The 21,506-nt window shown below is 35.3% G+C and overlaps 1 protein-coding gene across 4 annotated transcripts in view; it reads right to left on the bottom strand.

Annotated features, from left to right (window-relative positions):
• Nucleotides 1–21,506, bottom strand: part of LOC145674493 (E3 ubiquitin-protein ligase RNF14-like) — a 54,055-nt gene that overhangs the window by 17,448 nt on the left and 15,101 nt on the right. For 3 of the 4 annotated variants that reach the window (XM_081744622.1, XM_081744621.1, XM_081744623.1), the window contains exons 3-5: nt 18,233–18,363; nt 9,781–10,383; nt 5,649–5,877 (exon numbers count right to left, since the gene is read on the bottom strand). In XM_081744622.1, the coding sequence (XP_081600748.1) occupies nt 5,649–5,877; nt 9,781–10,383; nt 18,233–18,363 (963 nt within the window). The remainder of the gene's footprint in view (nt 1–5,648; nt 5,878–9,780; nt 10,384–18,232; nt 18,364–21,506) is intronic. The other variant, XM_081744624.1, reaches the window with a different exon arrangement.

Raw genomic sequence — 21,506 nt, 5'->3', positions numbered from 1 at the left:
GCATATGTTTTTAATGGGAAGATCTGTACTCATCGCAATTACAGAAAAAAAATAGAAGTTACTGAAAATGTTCTTCTCCTACAACATTGCATTTTGTGCATCCCTTAACATGTTCTACATTCTACACAACTCTTTTACATCAATTGTTCGACTTTCACTACGGATATTGTCCTTCAAGTCTTCTAATGTTGGATCTGTTGGAGTATATTTGACCCTTCAAATTGACCCAAATATAAAAATCACTCGTATATAAATCTTGTGATTGGGGCGGCAACAATCTTTTACTGACTGTTCCTCTGTGAATTTCTCGTAAATTAATGAAAGCGACGCACGGGAAGTGTGACAGGTTGCTCCATCCTGTTGAAAGAAGGCATTATTGCGTCCCAAAGTTGTCAACTGTTCATAAAATGCTTCAAAAGATTCAAACTACACCTCAGAGTTTTGCGTTGACGCAAAACATATGGGACTCAAAATCCTTCCAGCAGACACAAAACACTCGACTCCGATTTTTACGTCATTGAGAGACTTTTGATGAATCATGTAATGATTTTCCATGGACCAATATTTGGTGTTTCGCGAGCTCACATGCTCTGACAAAGAAAAATATGTCTCATCGGTCATATAAACCCCCATTAGATCCCTCAAACCACTCACAATGACCAAGCCTAGTTCAGTAATGGACAATTTAAGACTTGTTGTCTCCTTCTATGAGTTCTTGGACGCATGTCATCTTGTACGGCTTCATTTGTAGACTGTGTAAAACACGTTGGCACGTACTGCGCAGAATACCTTCGTCTCTTGATAACTTATGTGTTGACAGAACGTTTCTTGATATCCGTACTTCGATATCATTTACCACAGCAGGTGTGCAAACAGATGGGTTTGCTTGTTTTTGGTGTTTAGATCTAATTCTGTTGTTTACCATTGTTTTAACCAAACCTTGCATACTGCTCTTTGCAGGAATTTGTCCGCAAAATTTTCCTGCGTCTCTTCAAAGGAACAAATAGACACAAACTTCGCAACTATTGTTATTCTCTGCTGAAGGGAATGCATCAAAAAGCCATCATACACTATTCTGGACGTAATCTTCATGTCTTTATACTGTCGTGGGTATGCAACAACAATAAGGCCCCTTCCTACCTAACTCCTGCAACACACAATCAATAGCAACAATCACTTGGGCCGGCTGTGCCAACAACAATAAAGAGTTTTATTAAAAATGTGCGTTCTTTTCGTGGGCCACCCGTTATATTCCCCCCAAAAATCAAATTTTCAACAGTATTCTTATGATGCAATCACAAAAAACAGAAGACGTCGCTTTCCATATCGAGAAAAATAAAAATAACAAACAAATAGAAAATCCACCTTTCGTACTTAAAAAAAAAAAAAATCAGATCTTAACGAATCCTCATAGTTTACACTTTCTACAGAGGGGAATTTGAGCATTCTAGAAATGTTCTTGTTTTCCTCTTTAGAAGTGCAACGTTCAAAACCGCTTCATTCTTAATCAAAAATTTATGCATCAAGCTTATTCCGTGTAACTATTGATTCGTGTGACGTACTGTATATATATATATATATATATATATATATATATATATATATATATATATATATATATATATATATAACCTTCTTTTTACAATCCTTAGGACATGCATTTCCTGAAACATCCTTCCTTATCCCTTGCCATCCCGACGAGAAAAATACTCTGTCGAAATTTTACGTTTCTACCTAGGTACCCGTACATATAGTAGTATTGACTGAGCGACGATGAGTCATGCACTTGTACAATTATACGGCGTGAGTAAAATTAAGTGTTACAAACCAATTTCCTGTTAATTAAGCATCATGACAACAAAGTAGTAACAACATAAATGGAAAACGCGGAGATGCCGAGAAAACTCTGTGAAAATCAAATGTCATAGAAGTGTCGCTGAGGTCAAGTTCAAAATTTCAAATGACAACATAGGTTGAGTGATACCTCATTCGATTCTGCTTGGTAAACGAAACAATTTTGTTCCGAAACAAGTATCGATTTGTGGAGTCGTTTCCAAAAGAGCTACCAAAATTAATGCAGTGTTAGGAAAAGTCGCTTAGTCCGTAGTAGGAATACGGTTGGAGATAAATCAATTAAATAGAAAAATAGTAGACAAATAGCAAATTGATCACGGAAAAATGCGCTAAAGTCCGTAAATTAAAGTGCATGCATTACCTACCATGTCACAAATGATGGACAATATGTCTTCTGTTCTTCACACCTCCTTAAGCGGTGGCGTATGGATGCATGCTCATCATGTAGCATCACTGTGGTAATTAATGCACATGCACGTCGAATACGTGCCTTCATTTCATCAATGGCTGTTGGTATTGTGGACATTAGAGGATCGTTAACGAAAGCCGAGAAACAAAAAAGTGAGTCAAGTTCAGAAGATGAAGATGATCATCGAATAGGTCCTCAGAACTTATTCATCGCAATGGAAAATTTTGATTATCTTTGTAGTTTATCAAACCTTTTCTCACTCTCTATGTTAAAGAGTGTAGTAATTGTTTCGATTGTTTTTTTTTAATACAATGTTATGAATAAATGTGAAAGATCTCGAAGGAATTTTGAAAGTAAACAACACGTAAGTGTTATTCCACGTATATCCATCTACTAAACGTTTATTATATAATCCTTTTTCTGCCAAGTACAAACATTGAAGTTTAAGATTTTCCAACTTCAATTAGTGTGTAATATTTTGGAAATGTGATTAGGTTGAGCAAAGCTCCTGATTTTTTACATCAAAGTTTCTACGGAGTTAAACAATTTGAAGTTCGCCGTAGTTAAACTATTTAGAAATAAATGATCTTATTTATAAATCAAATTTGATACGATCTTCAAGTTATAAATCCTCAGAAACTTGTATCAGGATGGCAATGGGTTATTACTATCATGCAACTGGTGTCTCTCCATACAATTGATGTCTTTAGACCAGGGGTGTGCAACTTGGAAGAGTGGGTGGCCCAATCACAGAGCGCTAATTGTCGTTGCGGGCCCCTGTTAGTATATCATTTTTACGACAATTTAATAGTATTGCATTCAATGATGGTACATTTTCATCGTAATTTACATCATAATAACACAAAACAACTGTTATAATGTTAACCAAAATGTTTGCTCACTAAAGAGGACCAGAATAACGTATTTATTTACAACAATTTTAATGGAAAACTTGACCCGTCGTGTCCTGAAACAGTCTCACAACGTTCAGGGGTACACTAGATGAACCAACGCGGAGGCAGTTTCCAAGGTGGACATCTGTTATCTTTGACCTCTCCTTGGACTTGACCAGTGAGAAGAGTTGCTCACATAGATAATTTTTGCCAAACAATGCCATGGACCTCATGTTGAAAAGAGGGGGTATTTGGTGCATGAAAAGTATTTCTCATAAAAATCTTGCAAACAGGTCTCCTGAAGTACCCCTTCCAAAGCAATATCCTCCTGAAATTAAATGAGCTCCATTTGCAAATTATCAGGAGTTCTAACATCAACGCTTAATGGTGATGAGAAAATACTGTATTTCACTTTCTCCTTCCAATAAATCGGACATCCAATTCTTCAAACAAATCCGCCAATGAGTTTGCGTAGAAAGGGAAGTTACAGAATGATTTATCACACTGCAATGAGGTTGGAAAATGGGAAGCCACTTTCATGCCTCATTTGATTTTCCCACCATTTTAGCTTCCTTTGAAAGGATTTGACATGGCCGTAAAGTTAATAACCCAACTGACCTTGAGTCTGCAACTTTGAATTCAGATCATTCAAGTGACAGGTAATATCCACAAGAAATGCAAGATATGACAACCACTTTTCATCATTTAACTGGGCCATAGGTTTTCCTTTCATGTCCAAGAAAAGTGCCATCTTTTTTATCAGATTATAGAAACGCTGCAACATCTCTCCCTTGCTCAAGCAACGTACTTCAGAATAGTAGATCAGATCTTCATCGTTGGTTTCCAGTTCTTCTAGAAAAACTTTAAATTGAAAGTGATTGAGGCACATCGACTGTGTGTAGTTCACACAAGAAACCACTGTATTCATAACATGGGCAAATTTCAATGATTTGGCATAAAGATTCTCCTCGTGTAAAATGCAATGGAAAAACACATGTTACTTATATCAATTTTTCTTTCAATTAATTCTTGTACTTTTGTTACAGCCCCACATTTGGTCAAATCACTGAGAGAGCTCCATCAATCGATACCCCAACAGCTTTTCCCATTTGAGCTCGAATTTGTTACCTCATTAAAGATATTTCCCCCCGTAGTACTACCGCCCATAGGTTGGAAGGCAAGTATTTCTTCTGAGCAATGGAAATCTTTATTCACCCCTCGCACGAAAATAGCTAACTGGGCTGTATCACTGACTTCACAGCTTTCATCCAAAGCTATTGAGAACGCCTCGAATTCATTGACAAGATTGATTTCTCATGCTCGATATAATATCATCTGCCATGCTATCTATGCGATTAACAACTGTCCAGCGTGACAAACTAATTTGTTTAAGCAAGCGGTTTTTATCTGGACACAAAACATCTGCAACTGCGTCCAAACAATCTTTCTCGAAGTCACTATCAGAATAAGACTTGCATTGTTTTGCATTTTTTCCCAACAATGAAACTAGTGCGAACAATTTCATTAACATCGTCGTTTTGGGTTTCGAAAAGTAGTTGCTGAACACACTAGTTCTTCTGCGTGCTTTTATTTTGTCTTGGCGAAGCTGCCCTTGTAAATCAACAAAGTTAGAATGTTTTGAAGTATAATGTCTCTTGATGTTATATTCCTTCATTATAGCAACCACTTCCTGACAAATAAGACAAAGCGGATTACCCCTCTCATTGACGAAAAAGTAATCATGAATCCATTTTTCGTGAAACACACAACCTTCGGTGTCAACCTTCTTTTGCTTCTGTGACGATAAAGTTATTAACTACCGTATGCTTACTTAGCTAGCACTCATCTAACACTGCCTCACACACAAGGAAGTCGTTAAGAGTGTACAAACACACCTACGCAGGCGAGAATAATAAAATCAAACTGCCCTGGCCATGAACTTTTATCTTCCTAATAAGACGAACTCGAGGTCAGTGTTGCCAACTCAGCGACTTTGTCACTACATCAGCAGTCCTTATACAAGGGAAAGTTTCTTCCAACTACCTGCGCTTGCCAAGTGCTTGTCTACTCAGTGTTGCCATGTTTCGCACTGCGTGATCGATGCCAAATCTCAATTTCACTCTTAAAAGATTTTGTAAGAAAAGAAAATTAGAATAATTAACGTTTTCTGTAATTGATCAGCGGGTCAAAAAAGAGGGTTAGGTGGGCCCAGTATGGTCCGCGGCCCAGCTGTTGCACATGACTGTTTTAGACCGAAAAACCTTTCTCGATATTGCTCTCCTTTGACCTTCGCTTGTCTCTTCTAGAACTGTTACTGTTCATTTCCCATCAATGGTCGTATTAATATTTTCTTTTATTTTTCTTTACATCAATAACGATGGAATGTACCTACTCTTCTACTGCAAATTTAACCTATGTTACAACTCTATATACTAAAAAGCCCTATGCAAGTTTATGCATAACTTAAACGAAGAACAAAACAGAATACTCACCAGTTCTCAATCTGCATGGCTCTATACCATGATAAACCATTTTACAGTAAGTGCAAAAGACATAGCGGCAAGAGGGACAGGTAGCCACCTTTTCACCTGTTTGCAAGATCACTGGATAATTGCAACTTTTATGTGGACAAAAGATAATATCTTCCATCGCCTCCAAAGCGGCACTCAGAAGCATGGAATCGTATCGCTCGAATGTTTCCACGCTTACTAACTCCTTTACCTGCAATGTGAAAACAAGAATGTAAAATGCTAACATTAATAAAATTTTAAAAATAAACATACAATTCGGAGTGAAAATATACGATCAGACCACCTACTGATACCTGTGTCCAGGTTACAATACCACCCAGTCTTGCTCCAAAGACTTTCACTCTTGATGTTGGTTTCGATTGATTCGAAAATTGATGTGTAATGTCGTATGTATTTCATCGGTTGGTAAGGAGGAAACCCTAGATTTATCCTCGGTACTGTCGAACAGTTTCATTCTTTCAAATTCAACTTATCTCCACCCATAATAAAATTTAGACATTAAGTAAATTGTGTTGCATTTCCCTAATATTAAGATTAATCAATTCACTGTATTTATAATTCCAGGTTTATCATGTAAACTTCTTCGAATAGATAAGCTCAAGATCAAAGTCAGAATGAAAATTGTAATGTTATTAGCAATCTTCCCCGGTTTAGAATACGTCAACAACTAAAAGTATTCCCTATTTGCACTATAATGTCCCTTTTAGTGCCGAAGTTTTAAAAGACGTAGACCTATAGCTGAAATTGCAACTTAAAACATATATACTATTACTGGATCTATCAATATTTTTATTCACTTCATTAGAACAGTTAATGCATTACAGATGGAGAGAATAAATGACAGCTGTTAAACAAAGACAGCATTAAGTTTCTTGATTCCTTCCCAGAAATATTAAAATTACTAAGTTAAAGCATATTAGAGTTAAACATTGATCGTAAAGGAAGAAAAAATCAGAATTTACATCTCCTCTCGACAGAAAGCGGACAATCTCACGCGGCCAATGTAGATGGGGACAGACATTTTCCTGGGATAAGGAATCAACGTCTACCAGGTTAGAGGGCGGGTGAGTGGTTAGAGATGAGGGGTATCTTTTTGATCTCACAAGGGAAAACTATTCTAAAAGACAGATGAACTACTAGGTGGTAAACAGCATGGACATGTGGAAAGGAAATGGGAATACTACCACATTATTCTTCCGAAGAGTGGCATGGAGAGAATAAAAATAAATGAAATGATGGTTCCTCCTTAGGTAAAACATTCTGGAGAGAAAATATTCGTTCGATTGGATCTCCGGGTGGGAACTACTCCAGGAAGAATCATCAAAATAGAAAATGATAAAAAAAAAAAAAAAAAAAAAAACTTTCACTTCAGCATACTAAGGATTTTACGACGCGCAGGTAAACTTGAAAATTTAAAAGTAGAAATTGATACATGTACAGTTAATATAATGGGTTTGAGTGAAGTACGATGATCAGATAAAAGTGAGATAGTATCCGGAAATTAACACATTATTCTATTTGGGTGGTGTTGCGACAATGTTGTAACAAAGACTATATCTACAATAATTTTTAACGAGAATTTCGAACAAAATCTGGACATACATTCTAACAACAGAACTAATATGTCTTAGACTCATAAACATTAGTAAATTATTTACTGGCATATACAAGTTACTTTAAAAAAAAAAAAAAAAACTAATTGTATTATAACCATCAGGCCACTCTAAAAACGACCCCAAATAGCTTTTCTGCCATTGATGTAGTGTTTGTTGCCTAACCAGACACGGTAAAATCTTTAAGTCCGTTGGGGCAGGGTAAGGGGTTATCTAACAAAATTCCAAAACACTCAGTAAGATCGGTGCAACTAATGGTACCTTTTCCGCACTAGCCGTAATCGAATTTCCAACAAAAAAGCGAAACGCTCCACCCTGGTCCTTACGCGTCACAGTACAATAAAGAGAACTTAAAGAATCAGATCCTTTCAAATATCTCTGAAATATTTTGAAGAGAGACATTTACTGCATTACAGAGATAAGGTTGAGCATTTCAGTAGCCAAAGAGACATACAACAAAAAATCTCTCTTAACTAACAAGCTTAATATTGAAGTATGGAATAAGTGCTGTGGTAAAATGCTTTATATAAAGTATTGGACTAATCAGAAACTTAGATTTCCTCAAGTTAGGGAAGAAATATTTAGAGATCTTCAAAATTTGGTGTTGGGGAAGATGGAGAATATAAACAAGGATGGAGAGAGCAATACACGAAGGCGCATTAAAATTTATAGAAGAAAAGATTATCCTTTTAGCAACCACCCTTCATAGGAAAGCCACTTGGATTAGATACATCTTGCAAAGAAATTATCTTCTTCAAACCATCATAGAGTGAAATATGTAAGGAAAGCAATGAATAGGAAGCAAATAACATAAGTGATTGACAATTAAAAAAATAGAATAAATATTGGGAGTTAAAAGATGAAACGGAAGATTGGGAAACGTGGAAGAAAATTTCCAGTCCTGAACATAAAAAGTAAAACTAATTAGTTCCAGAACCTGTCCAGAGACATGACATGACAACAACAACAATAATAATAATAATAATAATAATAATAATAATAATAATAATAATAATAATAATAATAATAATAATAATAGTTGTTCAAGTGAATTAACAAAGTGCAGCCTGAATCAACTGTTTTTGCGCTGAATTACTATTGATTTAGATTTCAATGGATCATGTTTATGCACGAAATTTCTTGCCTTTCAAGCGGGTTTCAGGATATTAATTTGACACGATATCACCTCAAACTGAACACTTCATACCGTACTATTTCCTTTACGAGAATAATGGTTCATTTGGAATACTTCCGTAAAGACTAAACATCTTACCGAAACAACTTTGTCTGCTATGTTATCATCACTATGCGTATTATTTTATTTTTCTGCTTTGTAAGTCCTCTTTGTCTTATCAGTATATTAAATAAACCGGATGAGACAAACATTTCAAATTAGGCATTCTATTTTCTAAAAACAAAAATTACTTTGATTCCCATTAAGTGTTAAATATTATTTGTAAGTCTATCTTGAAATGTTATAATATAAGTTACCATAGGAAGTTTGGCAATATTGGCATACGTGAATAATTGGCATGATGTTTGTCATGTGTCTGAAGTAGTTGAGCTCATCGACGATCCTCACTAATAAGAGTATGGTTACTTGTATGGTTGTGTACTGACAGAAATTTGACAGCCGCGAGAAATCACAGTTCAAGAAAGAGTCATTTCCATTTTTCACTGAAAACATCTCACAGGTGTACACAAAATTGACATTGACTACCCAACACAGCTTTTCGTTCTGAAGAAACAGATACCTTAATCATCAAGCTGAGTCAACGCTTTCGAAAATTATCGCATGGTGAATTTAACGTTAGAGTATATGGACAAAAGTACTTTTTTCCATTTTAAAAGAACGGTAAGAGATAGAAACGTTGTTCTTATGAAGTTTCCAAGAGACTTATGAAGTTTCAAGGCATATCTAATGGTACTAGAGCGGGCTTCCGGAAAGCTCCGGAACTTTGTTTAAATCGGGATTTGTTTAAATCTGAACTTTCCCTCCCTTTTTATCCTTAGGAGCAGAATTTTTTGGAAACGTTGAAGCATGCATTTAGTTATTTCATAATTAAAAGCCTATATGACAAATTTCAGACCTGCAACTTAAAGGAATACTCACATTTGGTAATTTCTGAATAAAGTAAAATATGAGTATTTTAGAAATGTCTCCATTTTACCCGCTTAATTTATTTGAAAACACTAAAACATATCTTCCCTTGTTATTAATGGAGAGTTCATATGCTGTGTTTTATCTTTATAATTTCAGGCATTCTGAGATACACTATTCTTATAAAAAAAAAAATGAATCTCTCTTTGTCCTCCTTTGGGAGTATTTAAAAAAAATCATTTCCCTAGCATTTGTCATAAGATAACTGTTATGTACAAATTGCGTGTTTTTATCTTTTACTAGTTTTTCCCGGTCGATCATGACTCAGTCACTCCTACTCTTATACCTAGGTAATAATATAGATTTTTGACCACATTACCTGTGATGGTAAAGCTTTGGAATTACATTTGTCCTCAGGGCACTTCAGACAATGAATCTTGCCTTCCTTAATTTGGGTCTCGAAATGTTGCCTGGTGCATTCCCTGCAGAAAACATGGCCGCATTTATCGAATTTTGAGCAATTGATGCCTTGTTTGTTCTCTAGGCAAATTTTACAAGTAAAAATACTCCTGAAGAAAGTTTTTTTCTTTTGAGACTCGTTGTATTCTTTAAGTACGGATACAACAGATACTCGAGAATCGAAGTTTAATACTGCTCGACAGTCATTTGATTTCGCCATTCGATCTAGTTTCTCGGTATTTTTCGGCGCCATAGATTTCCTTTTACTCAGTAGAAACTGTACTTCTCTGCTGCCATCCGAAATACTTTTAGGCGATGCATTTTCTCGGGTGTCATTCACAACTTTACTATTTAATTCCATGAATCTAAGATTTCTTATATACAGTCTGTTAATATCAAGTTTTGTACCAATAGCCAAGTATTTTATAGTGTCCTGTTTAAGAAACTGTGCCCATATGAACAGAATCTCCATCCCTCTATTACAACACCACAGCTGGTACAATTTCTCACTGAGGCTAATTAGCTGTCAATAGAAAGAGAAGATAAATTATGTTACTCCAAACTAAACAAAATTTTCACTTTTCCGAAAAAGAATATAGATTTTTTTATTTGGAAAACTAAATATATCAATTTTTATACTTAAACTATGTTACTCATCTTATTTGCTTTTTAAAATATTTTATTTTCCATACTATATTATTGAACTTAACAGTAATATCAGGTTTTCCAGCTATGATATCTTTCGTAAGTACGAAGTATGGTCCTTATGATTTAGCTGATTATCTTGATATGAATAAATAAAACCTGACAGTACATACAATGGGGAAATACTTGTAAATATTAAACTACAGGTTAACAAAAGAAACATAGTCAGACATCGTAACTTTTTGATAACACTCTATGAGCATTTTGCATAACTGATTTAACCTTTATTATTGCGTATTCTATTTATTTAAATATTTCCTGATTTAATGTTTCGATCCTTTGTAGCCAATACTCAGTGGGGATATTGGTAACCAGCCTCACATGGTTAAACTTATCGTTCCTGCCTTTCGCTAGACATTATCAACAAACACCGACGGACAAAATTAATTTTGTCTACGTACAACAATTAAGAAGTATTACTTATAAAACCGGGGTATTTTTTGAAAAAATGCCCAGAAAACCGGCCATTTATTATGTTTTTCATTAAAGAATTACAAAATATTCTACTGATCAGTAGGTGTCTTTATTACATCAAATTAAAGATCATTACCTCCTCTACGCCCACAAGTAAACATTACACTCACACGTGTATTTCTTGTCGAGCTATAGTGGTTTATGTTTGACATTATTTCCAATATGAAAAAGAAAAACATCCGAGCTTCGAGTTCTTAGGCTGTTTAGCTTTGGTATGAAACAGCGTGCAAAATTCTGACATACAAAGCCCACATTACATTCACGACATATTCACGTTGTGTTCTGTCACATTCTTTTGCCTTCATGCGCCTTCGGCGTGGGAGACCCGGGTTCGATTCCCGGCGGGAGCTCATGTGGTTCGGATTCCACGTTAATCAGTAGGTCCACGTCTCATATAGCCTCGCTGCTGAACGGGACGCTAAACTTAAATCAACTCAACTCTTTTGCCTTTATTGTCTTTTCTGCATCAGAACAGACCTTATAATATCTACTGGGTCTGGCTGATTTCTCCTTGGCCGGAAATTCCTGCGCAAAATGTCTCCCAGTCAATCTGTTGATTCCAGTTGAGATTTGGGAGACTTGAGCTTCAACCCTGCATTTTCACTCAATCCTTCCCCTACTTTCAGCAGAAAATCTGACAAATGCACACTGTTCATTTCTCGTTCACTTTTAGGTTTCTTGTATAGAATCCACGCATTTGGAGCTAACATATTCAACAAGTGGAAGAATAGTTTTTTCAGCACTTCAGTTGCTTTCGTTTGAAAGGATCAATTTTGTTCACTAATTGGTCACTTTTGTCAACACCTAAGTTACTTTGTTCATTGTTGTTGGAACGTGTATACCAAACAGAAAAAAAAAAAAAAAAATGCCTAAAACTACGGCTGTTCAAAAGATTTATATATCAACGTAAAATTCAAAGACATAAGGGATGTCTTGATGCTTTCAACCAAACATCAAGCAACATCGTCTGATGTAACTGTGAAATCAAAGAACAGACTTGTAGTGAAAACAAAACCAGACGTAGTGTTAGATTACAACATAAACAAAGCTGCTATTTATAAAGTGCCCAATTAGTGGGGTATTATCCCTTCAATCAGAAGCAACTGAAGTGGTAGAAGAAACTATTCTTTCACTTGTTGAATATGTCAACTGGGTAGCAAATGCATGAGTTCTATATAAGAAAACTAAATGTGGACAAGATAAAAACAATGTGAATAATGATAATCCGGTATGTGCATTTGGCAGATTTTTTTTTATTTTTTAATTTTTTTTATTTTTTTATTTTTTATTTTTTTATTATTATTTTTTTTTTTTTTTGCAGAAAGTAGAGAAAGCATGGAGTAAAAAGCACGGGTTGAAGTTCAACAAACCTCATGCAAGCATACTGCAAAAAAAAAAAAAAAAAAAAAAAAAAAAAAAAAAAAAAAAAAAAAAAAAAAACTGTAACATGTTACGTGCTCAAATGAGGCTACTTATTGCTCTCACTTTCTATCCACAACGGAGTTCATTTTTTGCCCACAAAGGTGCAGCAGCATGCATAGGTATCCACATCGATGTAAAATAATGTTTAGATTGTCTGGAATGCAACATGCAACGCTATATAATAAAATTAGCCTGTTCGTGCTATACACGTTCATGACAGGGTTGGACAAAATACCACGCTCGTGCTATGCTCGACCATAGCCTTGAATGTATCAACATTCAAACTAACATATAATTCAGATTAAAGTGTGATGTAAATATTTGGATGAGTGCATTACTAATGTCTATAAAATAAAATTAACATGATTATAGTTTATTTATATTTGTATTTAATTTAAATTGGCCTTGTAATCAATTCGATAATTGAATTTCACTTGGAAATATACATATTTTATTAAATAGAAAAGTCAACATATTTTACTAAGCAAAAGGTTAGGTAGGTCATGGATCAAAAGAAGTCTGAATTAAGTTACGCTCTTTAGGCTTTGGTCATTTTTGATGCTCAAATATATTACTAATTGTGACGTTGTTAATATTGTTATAAATGTAATTTTACTTCTGCCTTGTACCTGAGATCAATAAAACAATGTTCATGCAATTATTTGGACCAGATCATGTTGTGGAATTACTTAAAATCTATTAGTCACTAACAGAGTTAATATCTTAAGCAATTTGTCTTCCTACTCCTATTCACCTAAATCTAATAGAGATCTGTTAATGTGTACGTGACAATTATTGTTCTCTGTGCATTGTGTATGGATGCACTTAACAATAAAATAGACTCAAGACTTTAGAACTCACTAACAAGTAAACGTCCAAGTGGGTCAGAAAATATTTTCATCTTTTATTGTGCTTATCATATCGAAATAGGTGCTTATCCGTATGTTTGCAACTCAACCGCTACCGGTTTGACAGAAAAAAAAAAAAATGAATTTTAAATTTGCCATTCATAATATATTCCTCTTACGGAAAAATCGTAAACTATTACTTAGACACATATAATGCTGTCCCTAATTAAAGTACAAATGTGAATTATACTCCAATACAGTTGCAGTTAAGCGTCAGTTTTCTTGATGTAATTTGAATACTCAACGAAGCAGTGAAATTTTCCCCTAAGCCTCTTCGTTTCCTGATATAATTCCCTTATAACTCAGCAACACTTCTTTGGATACTAGCAAAGAAGGCAGAGCCCATTACATCGCTAATATACTACCGGAATGTTCTCTTCAATATCCAATAGTAACTGAGAAGAAAGATTATATTCTCACTTATAATGAAAATGTTGCAAATTGAATTTACCGAAACAATTTGAATTTTCTATTTTGTGTCGACTAGGTTTCCAGTATATATTACGGTGATATGTCTAATATAATCTTAGAAAAAAAGTATATCATATCCGCCTATATTTGTAGAAATTCCCTAATAGAGTAGGAGAGAGGCGGTGACTGGTAGAGTCACTCTCTCCATCCACAATACAAAATGTAAAATTTATGTTATTATTATACACCTTATAGATTTCTAATGCATATATTGAAAAGGAACTCAAGTTATAAGAAAACCAGGAAACTAATATTCTCTGAAAATTCTTCAAAAAAGTAACATCCCTGAAGAAGAACATCCCCTCTGTTAAAACCAGAATTATACCAATGAAAAGGTGACCTAATTGCAATTCAAAGGAGATATGGATCGTACCTATATTACATAAATTCAACTTTCTACTTTTTCATTACAAGTGAGTACATACTATATTTTTGTCCAGGACTATTTGTACTATTTGAAATGTAATGGCTCAGTTACTTTTTTTTGGGTTTATCTCCAAAACAGTGATGAAAAATTATGAGCGAATGAAATCTAGAAACCTAAATTTTAAGGGAAATTTTCAAAACTTCCCTCTGCTCTTTCCCTGCTTTGGGTAACATTCAAAGTAAGCTTATATCAAACAGAAGGATACTTGATTTCAAGTACGACATTGGTGCAAGAATGGGACAGCTCCAATTGTACATTTGGTTCAGGATTGAGAACAAAGGGTTAAAACTCAACTTATTTCAGTTTACTCTCCGAACGTTTTATCAAAGAGAGATGGTATTACTCTTATTAACAAGTAAACCTTTCTTTACAAAAAAGAATGCAGGCTAAAGTACAAATATTGACTTTTACTCCTGAACCAAGTGTACAATTGGAGTTGTCTAATTTTTGCACCGAGATCTTCAATTTCTATGATGAATAACTAACATTTCTTTTGGAATTGGGATTTTAGTTATATATATCTAAAGAGAAGTGGAAAATATTCCCTCTTCTACTAAAATAAACAGGAAAATAGTAAGATATTGCGAAAAGACGAAACTATTGTAAAGGACGGAACTTTAAAATACATTTTACTTCCAATGGTGGTCATGTTGCAAAAATTTGCGCGAGCACTTTATTTTTACATGACAAATAAAGTGAAAAAAGAAAACAGTAAGATTTTTTTCTGGTCTATCCGAACGTTTGCTTGTACCACATAAGTACTTCATCGGATATAAAGAGGACCAAAGGAAAGGTAATTTTAAAAGCAGAAAAGCACAAATAAAGTGCTCAGTTTGGCGGACTGTGAATTCAGGGTCATGTGTCAATGTAAATAGGCTGAAGGTAGAGAGGAAATTTAGTAGAGGAAAGTAAACCGAACAGAAACATGAATTAGGTAATAGCACAGGGAACAGAGAAATAATAAATGCAGACAAAGCATAAAAGCATCAAGAAAGATAAAAAATAATGATAAATTATGAACAAAATATATATAATAATAGTGAAGGTACTGAAAGATAATCCGAAATGAAATGTAAGTACAGAAAATGACGAAAATTAACTATGTGTATGGGAAATGATGCGAGTGTGTTAAGGTTTGTTAATAAAGGCGGTTAAGACCATTATAGAGAAACGATAGTAATATATTTTCTTATTTCATCCTGCGAGACATATGGGTATGTTTAGAGGAAGAATATCAGGAATTCAGGAAAGTGTGGTCTAATGCACTGTTTTATTGGGTTATGTACTCTAAACCGGTGGATGAAGAAAGCCGAAGCCGTAGGTCGAGCAAAGGCGGGTGTGTGGGAGCGAAGCCCCCAACTGGACATATTCAGGAAATATGAAGAGCAAATGCACGAAATTCACTGTCGATGCAAAGGCTGAAACATAAGAGATAGGAGGCCGTAGACCGAGAAAACGTGGGGGTCTAGGGGCGAAATCCTCAGCTAGCCAAAAGCTGTCATTCCATAAACCCTTATTTTGTGGATATTTATCAAAGAAATGACTTACAAAACAGTCTAGGGTTGATAGTAAATATTGATGTAAGCAATTTAAACAAAACCTTGAAGCTGTTTTCGAGAAAACAGTGATTTTCAATTTTCACCCTTTAGTAAACTACCATTAATTTTGGGGAGATAGGAAGAAAATATGTAAAGTGCTTCTTGGGAATCATATAAAAACCTTAAGTTTAAAATTTGGTGTGAACACGTTGAACGATACTGCGTCTAGGTGAGTGAAAACATTTACATCGAGACCGATACACAGTAGGGCCTATGAAATATGTATATCTGTTGAAATTTCTAATTCGATTTTTTTTTTCACAATCACTTCTCTCCTATGTTGACTCAAAAATAAAAAGTAGCCTATATGTTGTTGGTGATGGGATGTTGGAAGGTTAAACTTCCACTGAATGTACAAATAGTTCCACAGCCGGGCTACTAGTCAGAGGATGAAAACAAATAAATAATCAGCATTTACGAAAATCAAAAGCCGCTGGGAATTCGTGTTACTATTCACTTCAAAATCTGTTGTCGCGAATTCTGTCGAGGTGTGCTATGTGGTTGCAAAATGTGGTCGCTTACTCTGAGGGAAGCACATAGACTGAAAGTATTTGAGAACAAGTTCCCGACACGAATATTGGGACCCAAGAGGAAAGGGAATGGTGAATAGCAGAACCTTCCTAACGAGAAACTACATAATTTATACAGTTTACCAAACATTGTTAGGGTCATCAAGTCTAGGAGACTAAGGTGGGCAGGTAATGTAGCTAGGATGGAAAAAAGTAAGAATACTTTCAAAGTCTTAACTGGAACAAAACTGACTAACTTTATTGCCTATGGAATCCGGAGATTCAATGCCGCGTTCACAAAAGCTCTCCACTGACTTCTATCCTTAGCCAACTGGATATTCTACTTTGTATTCTTATTTCTTCCACATACATCTTAATATTGTTCTTCCACCTGCGCCTAGGTCTTCCTAATGGTCGTTTTCTGGGTAAAACTTTGAAACCTTTCCTACTTTCTTCCATCCTTACTACATGACCTGTCCATATGACCTTAACTGCAAGACCCATCGGAAAACGATCATTAGGTAGACCTAGGCGCAGATGAGAGGACAATATTAAGATGGAACTCGCAGAAATAAGAACACAAAGTAGAAACTGGATCCAGTTGGCTAAGAATAATAGTCAGTGGAGAGCTTTTGTGCAGGCGGCATTGAACCTCCGGGTTCCATAGGCCATAGAGTTAGTTAGTAAGTTATTGATTCTTAAATGCATTCCATTTGTTAGTTATTAGTTTCCCTCCCTCTCTCCTCAGTGTTCCTCCCAACCAACCGGCTACTGGTGCTACTAGTTTTATACTCGTCTCCGTGAAACACACTTTACTTTCAATCTTCAAACAATTCATGGTCCAAAGGTTAATGTGCTTGATCCTGTTTTTGATGACTGAGTACTTGCCTCGAACAGACATCCGATTTGTTGTTCTAATTCTTTCCTAAACAGTACATTCCATCGTTTATAGCCTCTAGGCTAAAAATGAGAGGTTGAACTCAAATGAAAATCTAATTATTTCTTTATTCTTCATTCTCTCGCTTCTAGTATAGTTTTATGTGTGTTTATGCTATACTCTGCTGGGAATGTGGGGAAAAATGGAAATAATTAGGTGAGTCGAGCGGAAAACGAATGAGAGGGTGTTAGAAATGATGGGGGAGAAAATAATAATTTTAGGTATTTTTAAGAAGAGGAAGAGAAACTGGTTGAGTCATTGGGTAAGAAGGAACTGTATAATGAGTGATGTGCTAGAGGGTATGGTGGCAGGAAAGAGAGGGAGGGGGCGAAGGAGGCTACAATTGATGGACGATATCAAAGCGGAGAAATCATATGTGAAGACGAAGAGGATAACAGAAGACCGTGGAGCATGGAAGCTTCTCAGTTACAACAAGTGACCTGCCAATAAGGACAGAATACCTATGATGATGATAATGTGATATACTCTATTCACTGTCAAACTACACGAAACACTTTTATCTTGTATTTTTTCAGTTCACGCAAGTGCTATCAGACTAAAAAATAATATTTTTAAAAAAGAAAAAAAAAACGAAAGGCATCAACAATATGCGATATTTTAGCATCTGAAAAAAAAAAAAAAACGTGTAAAATACACTGTAACATCGCTACAAACCTAAAATGCAGAATAACACTAGCATGCACAATAAATAAAGTTCATTTCATACCGAAAAACTGGCATGAGCAAGGACTTTAAAATAATACAAAATGAAATAATTTACGGAACACAAAAATTTCATGTGAAATATTACAACAATCTTATTTACTACTTAATACAAGTGAACAATGGAAGAGACCTCGATTTTGCCTTTACTTAAAATTCTTATTTTCGTACTGTAACATGAAATTGTAAAATTCTAACCTGGTACCTATCCATCCAGCAGCAAGCAAGTGTGAAATTAGGAGGTGATGTCGATGGATAGTCATTGGGAAGACTAAAATCTAAGACCAAAGGAGGAAGGAAGGCCACTTTCAACTCCCTGTAATTAACATCTGGAACAGAAATAGTAAATTAGAAAAAGTTAATGGAGATTTACCCACACTACTGGATATAATCTTACGTAACAATGCCTTATTATAAATAACAATAAAAATTGCGTAATTACTTAGCCATTATAGTATGGAAGGTATAACGTCGTTGACTTCCCGCGAAAAGTTGTAGTGACGTTTATGGGGAGTGGCCAGCTTGGTTACTCGTGGCTCGCTGAGCGCAGTAGACGGTTGGTGGTGATTGGCTACCCTCTTACCACACCCCTAGTGACAAGCAGGTCCAAGCGCGGGAAGCCAACGACGTTATACCTTCTGGACTATAACTAACTAACTATATGGGCTATGGAACCCAGAAGTTCAATGCCGAATTCAGAAAAGCTCTCCAGTGACTACTATTCTTAGCCAACTGAATCCAGTTTCTACTTTGTATTTCTTTTTCTGCAAGATCCATCTTAATATCGTCCTGCCATCAGCGCCTAGGTCTTCCTAACGGTTGTTTTCCGATTCATCGTCCAGTTAAGACTTTGAAAGCGTTCCTACTTTCTTCCATCCTGGCTACATGACCTGCCCACCTGAGCCTCCCAGATTTGATGACCCTAACAATGTTTGGTAAACAGTATAAATTACGTAGTTCCTCGTTATGAAGTTTCCACCATTCCGCATTCCCGTTCTCCTTGGGTCCGAATATTCGTCTCAAGATCTTGTTCTCAAATACTTTAAGTCGGTCAAGTTCTGGAACATACGATTCTGAGGTGTGTATTTCCCTTTCTCCACGAACATTAGTTTCGGGCTGCATGTTAAGCAAATCGTCAAAGAAATTTTTCTATCTATTTAAGATGCTATCTGTATCAGTGAAAACTGTTCCGTCAGCTTTCTTTAATATATAACCTCAGGTTGATACTCTTATACATGTCCCAAATGTTTCTATTTTTACTATTATCTTCAATTTCCTTAATTTTAGCTTTCAAAAAAAAAAAATCGCGTTTCTTTGTTCTGAAAGTTTTTGAAGTTTCTCGCCTGATGTCTACGAAATTTTGTGTAGTTATTTCATTCGGATTTTGTAGCCAAGGTAATTTTGCCTGATTTCTCTTCTCTACTAATTTAGTGCATTCCTGGTCGAACCATGGTTTGTTCCTAGGTGTTTTTGCAGGTCCTAATATATATATATATTTGCTGAAATTTTAATGCTATCTCTAATTTCAATCCAGGTATCCTCAACACTAGTGCCCTCTTATTCTTCTAAAACCAAGAATATATTCGAAACTCAAATCTGATACCTCTCCTACCTGGCTCTCTTCTAATTTCATTAAATTAAATCTTTCTGTTTTCAGACATTGAATTCTCCCTTTATGTGACGGTAATCTCTCTTATTATCGTTGCTACCAGGTAGTGATCAGTGTCACAATCAGCCCCCTTAAACGACAGATCATCAATTCTGCTAGATTGTCTTCTTCTGTGTACTAAAACGTAATCAATTTAATTATGTTTTTTTTCTTTTCTTTTTTTTTTTTTCCTGCTGAGGTTCAAGTGGATTTTTGAACGTCGCGATGCGGGAACTTTGTACTCTTCACGATAAGGTTTTTGGATGTTGCAAATTTCACAAGTCTGACACTCTTGTCATTACTTTACTTATGCAGACTTTCGTTCCCTATAATCGGCTTGAAAATATCCTCTTGTACTGCCTTCGCATTGGAATCCCCTCGTATAATTTTCATATGGTATCGAAGGAGTTGGCCAAATACCTGTCAGTATCAAATATCAAATATTTGCTCTCAATCCCTCTAGTCGTTTCAAAATTAACATGGCATTCGTAGACATTTTCTACGTTCCATCTTCGCAATTTTCGCTCATTTATCTCTCATCTTGTATGTGAGCTGCACTAAACACCCTCTTTTATGTTCTGAATCCAGTGGTAGCAATCATTTTCAGCAATTGAATTCACCAAATCGGAATGGTCCCTTTACACATAACGGAAGCTTCAGCTTTACACATAAATTTCAGTAGTTAATAAGTAGTAATTTATTTCGGATTTATAATTTAGGTCCATATGTTATACTTCTTGTGTGTTATCTCTACAGGAAAGCTGCTGCGGATATTAGAAACGAATTAGAATTAGAGACAGGTTACATGATATCAGCTTTGAACTTCGCAATTTAACACTTATACTTTTCTTACAATTGGCATTTTGTAACCTTTCATATTCTTGCTACTGTCCGAACTATTATATGTGCATTTCTTAAGTGTATAGAAGCCACGGTGGGTCAATGGCAGAAGGTTCACCTCTGGTGCGTGGGGTCTCTGGTTTGATCCCAGGTTGCTTTGTGGTAGGCAAACACCGAGGCGTGGGTTTTCTTCTAGGTCTTCAATTTTCTTTATTTCACCTTTTTTCATTCATTCTTATCATCACTTTTCCTACACATCCTCTCAAAACGTGGGACGTAAATTTGAAACATTACATTTCATTTTTTAAGTGTATTTATTATCATACACTTATAATTACCCCGTTATTTAGTCACATAACCTAACGGAAGAATAGAACATTACATTACAGGAGATAATTGTAAGAATTGTTGTAAAAGAGAAAGTGCTTCTATATCAATTTATGAAGCTCTTATTATATTAATGATATTTTGTGTTCATTTGTTTGGAGCTTATTGTTCTTTTTGGATCAAAAGATCCGATTACATTTCAACCAAAAATTGTTCTGTACGAATTATATCTGGAAAACTACATACAGAGCAGCCAAACCCTAACTATCAGCTAACACAGTATGATGTGTTTATTCCGTAAAAAATAAGAAAATTCGATTTAGAGGCCGTTCAAAAATTTTGTGGTCCCTGATTCAAAAACTAATTGGCTAAGAGCGCAATCTTTTAATCGCATTTTTTAATCATTCCTAAAATTCTTGTTAACATTCTGAAATAAGAATTGCAGGTGTATATAGTAGACAGTAGTCTTATGCATTTTAATTATCTATCCTTTATTTCCATACAGTAAGAAAGTGTACGGCAGATATTTTTTCTGTACTGAAACAAATTGACTAACTGATTAAGTTCCTTCATTAAGTTGCTTTAGAATAATTTCGAAATCTGCGTCACCTTCAGCTATTTTCGAATCTCAATGACGTTGAATCTGCGAAACATCTC

The sequence above is a fragment of the Thermobia domestica genome, chromosome 17, assembly GCF_964235325.1.
Source record: "Thermobia domestica chromosome 17, izTheDome1.hap1.1, whole genome shotgun sequence".
Taxonomy (NCBI): domain Eukaryota; kingdom Metazoa; phylum Arthropoda; class Insecta; order Zygentoma; family Lepismatidae; genus Thermobia; species Thermobia domestica.
The sequence above is the reverse complement of the archived record's forward strand: the minus strand, read 5'-3'. Positions and strand labels throughout refer to the sequence as shown.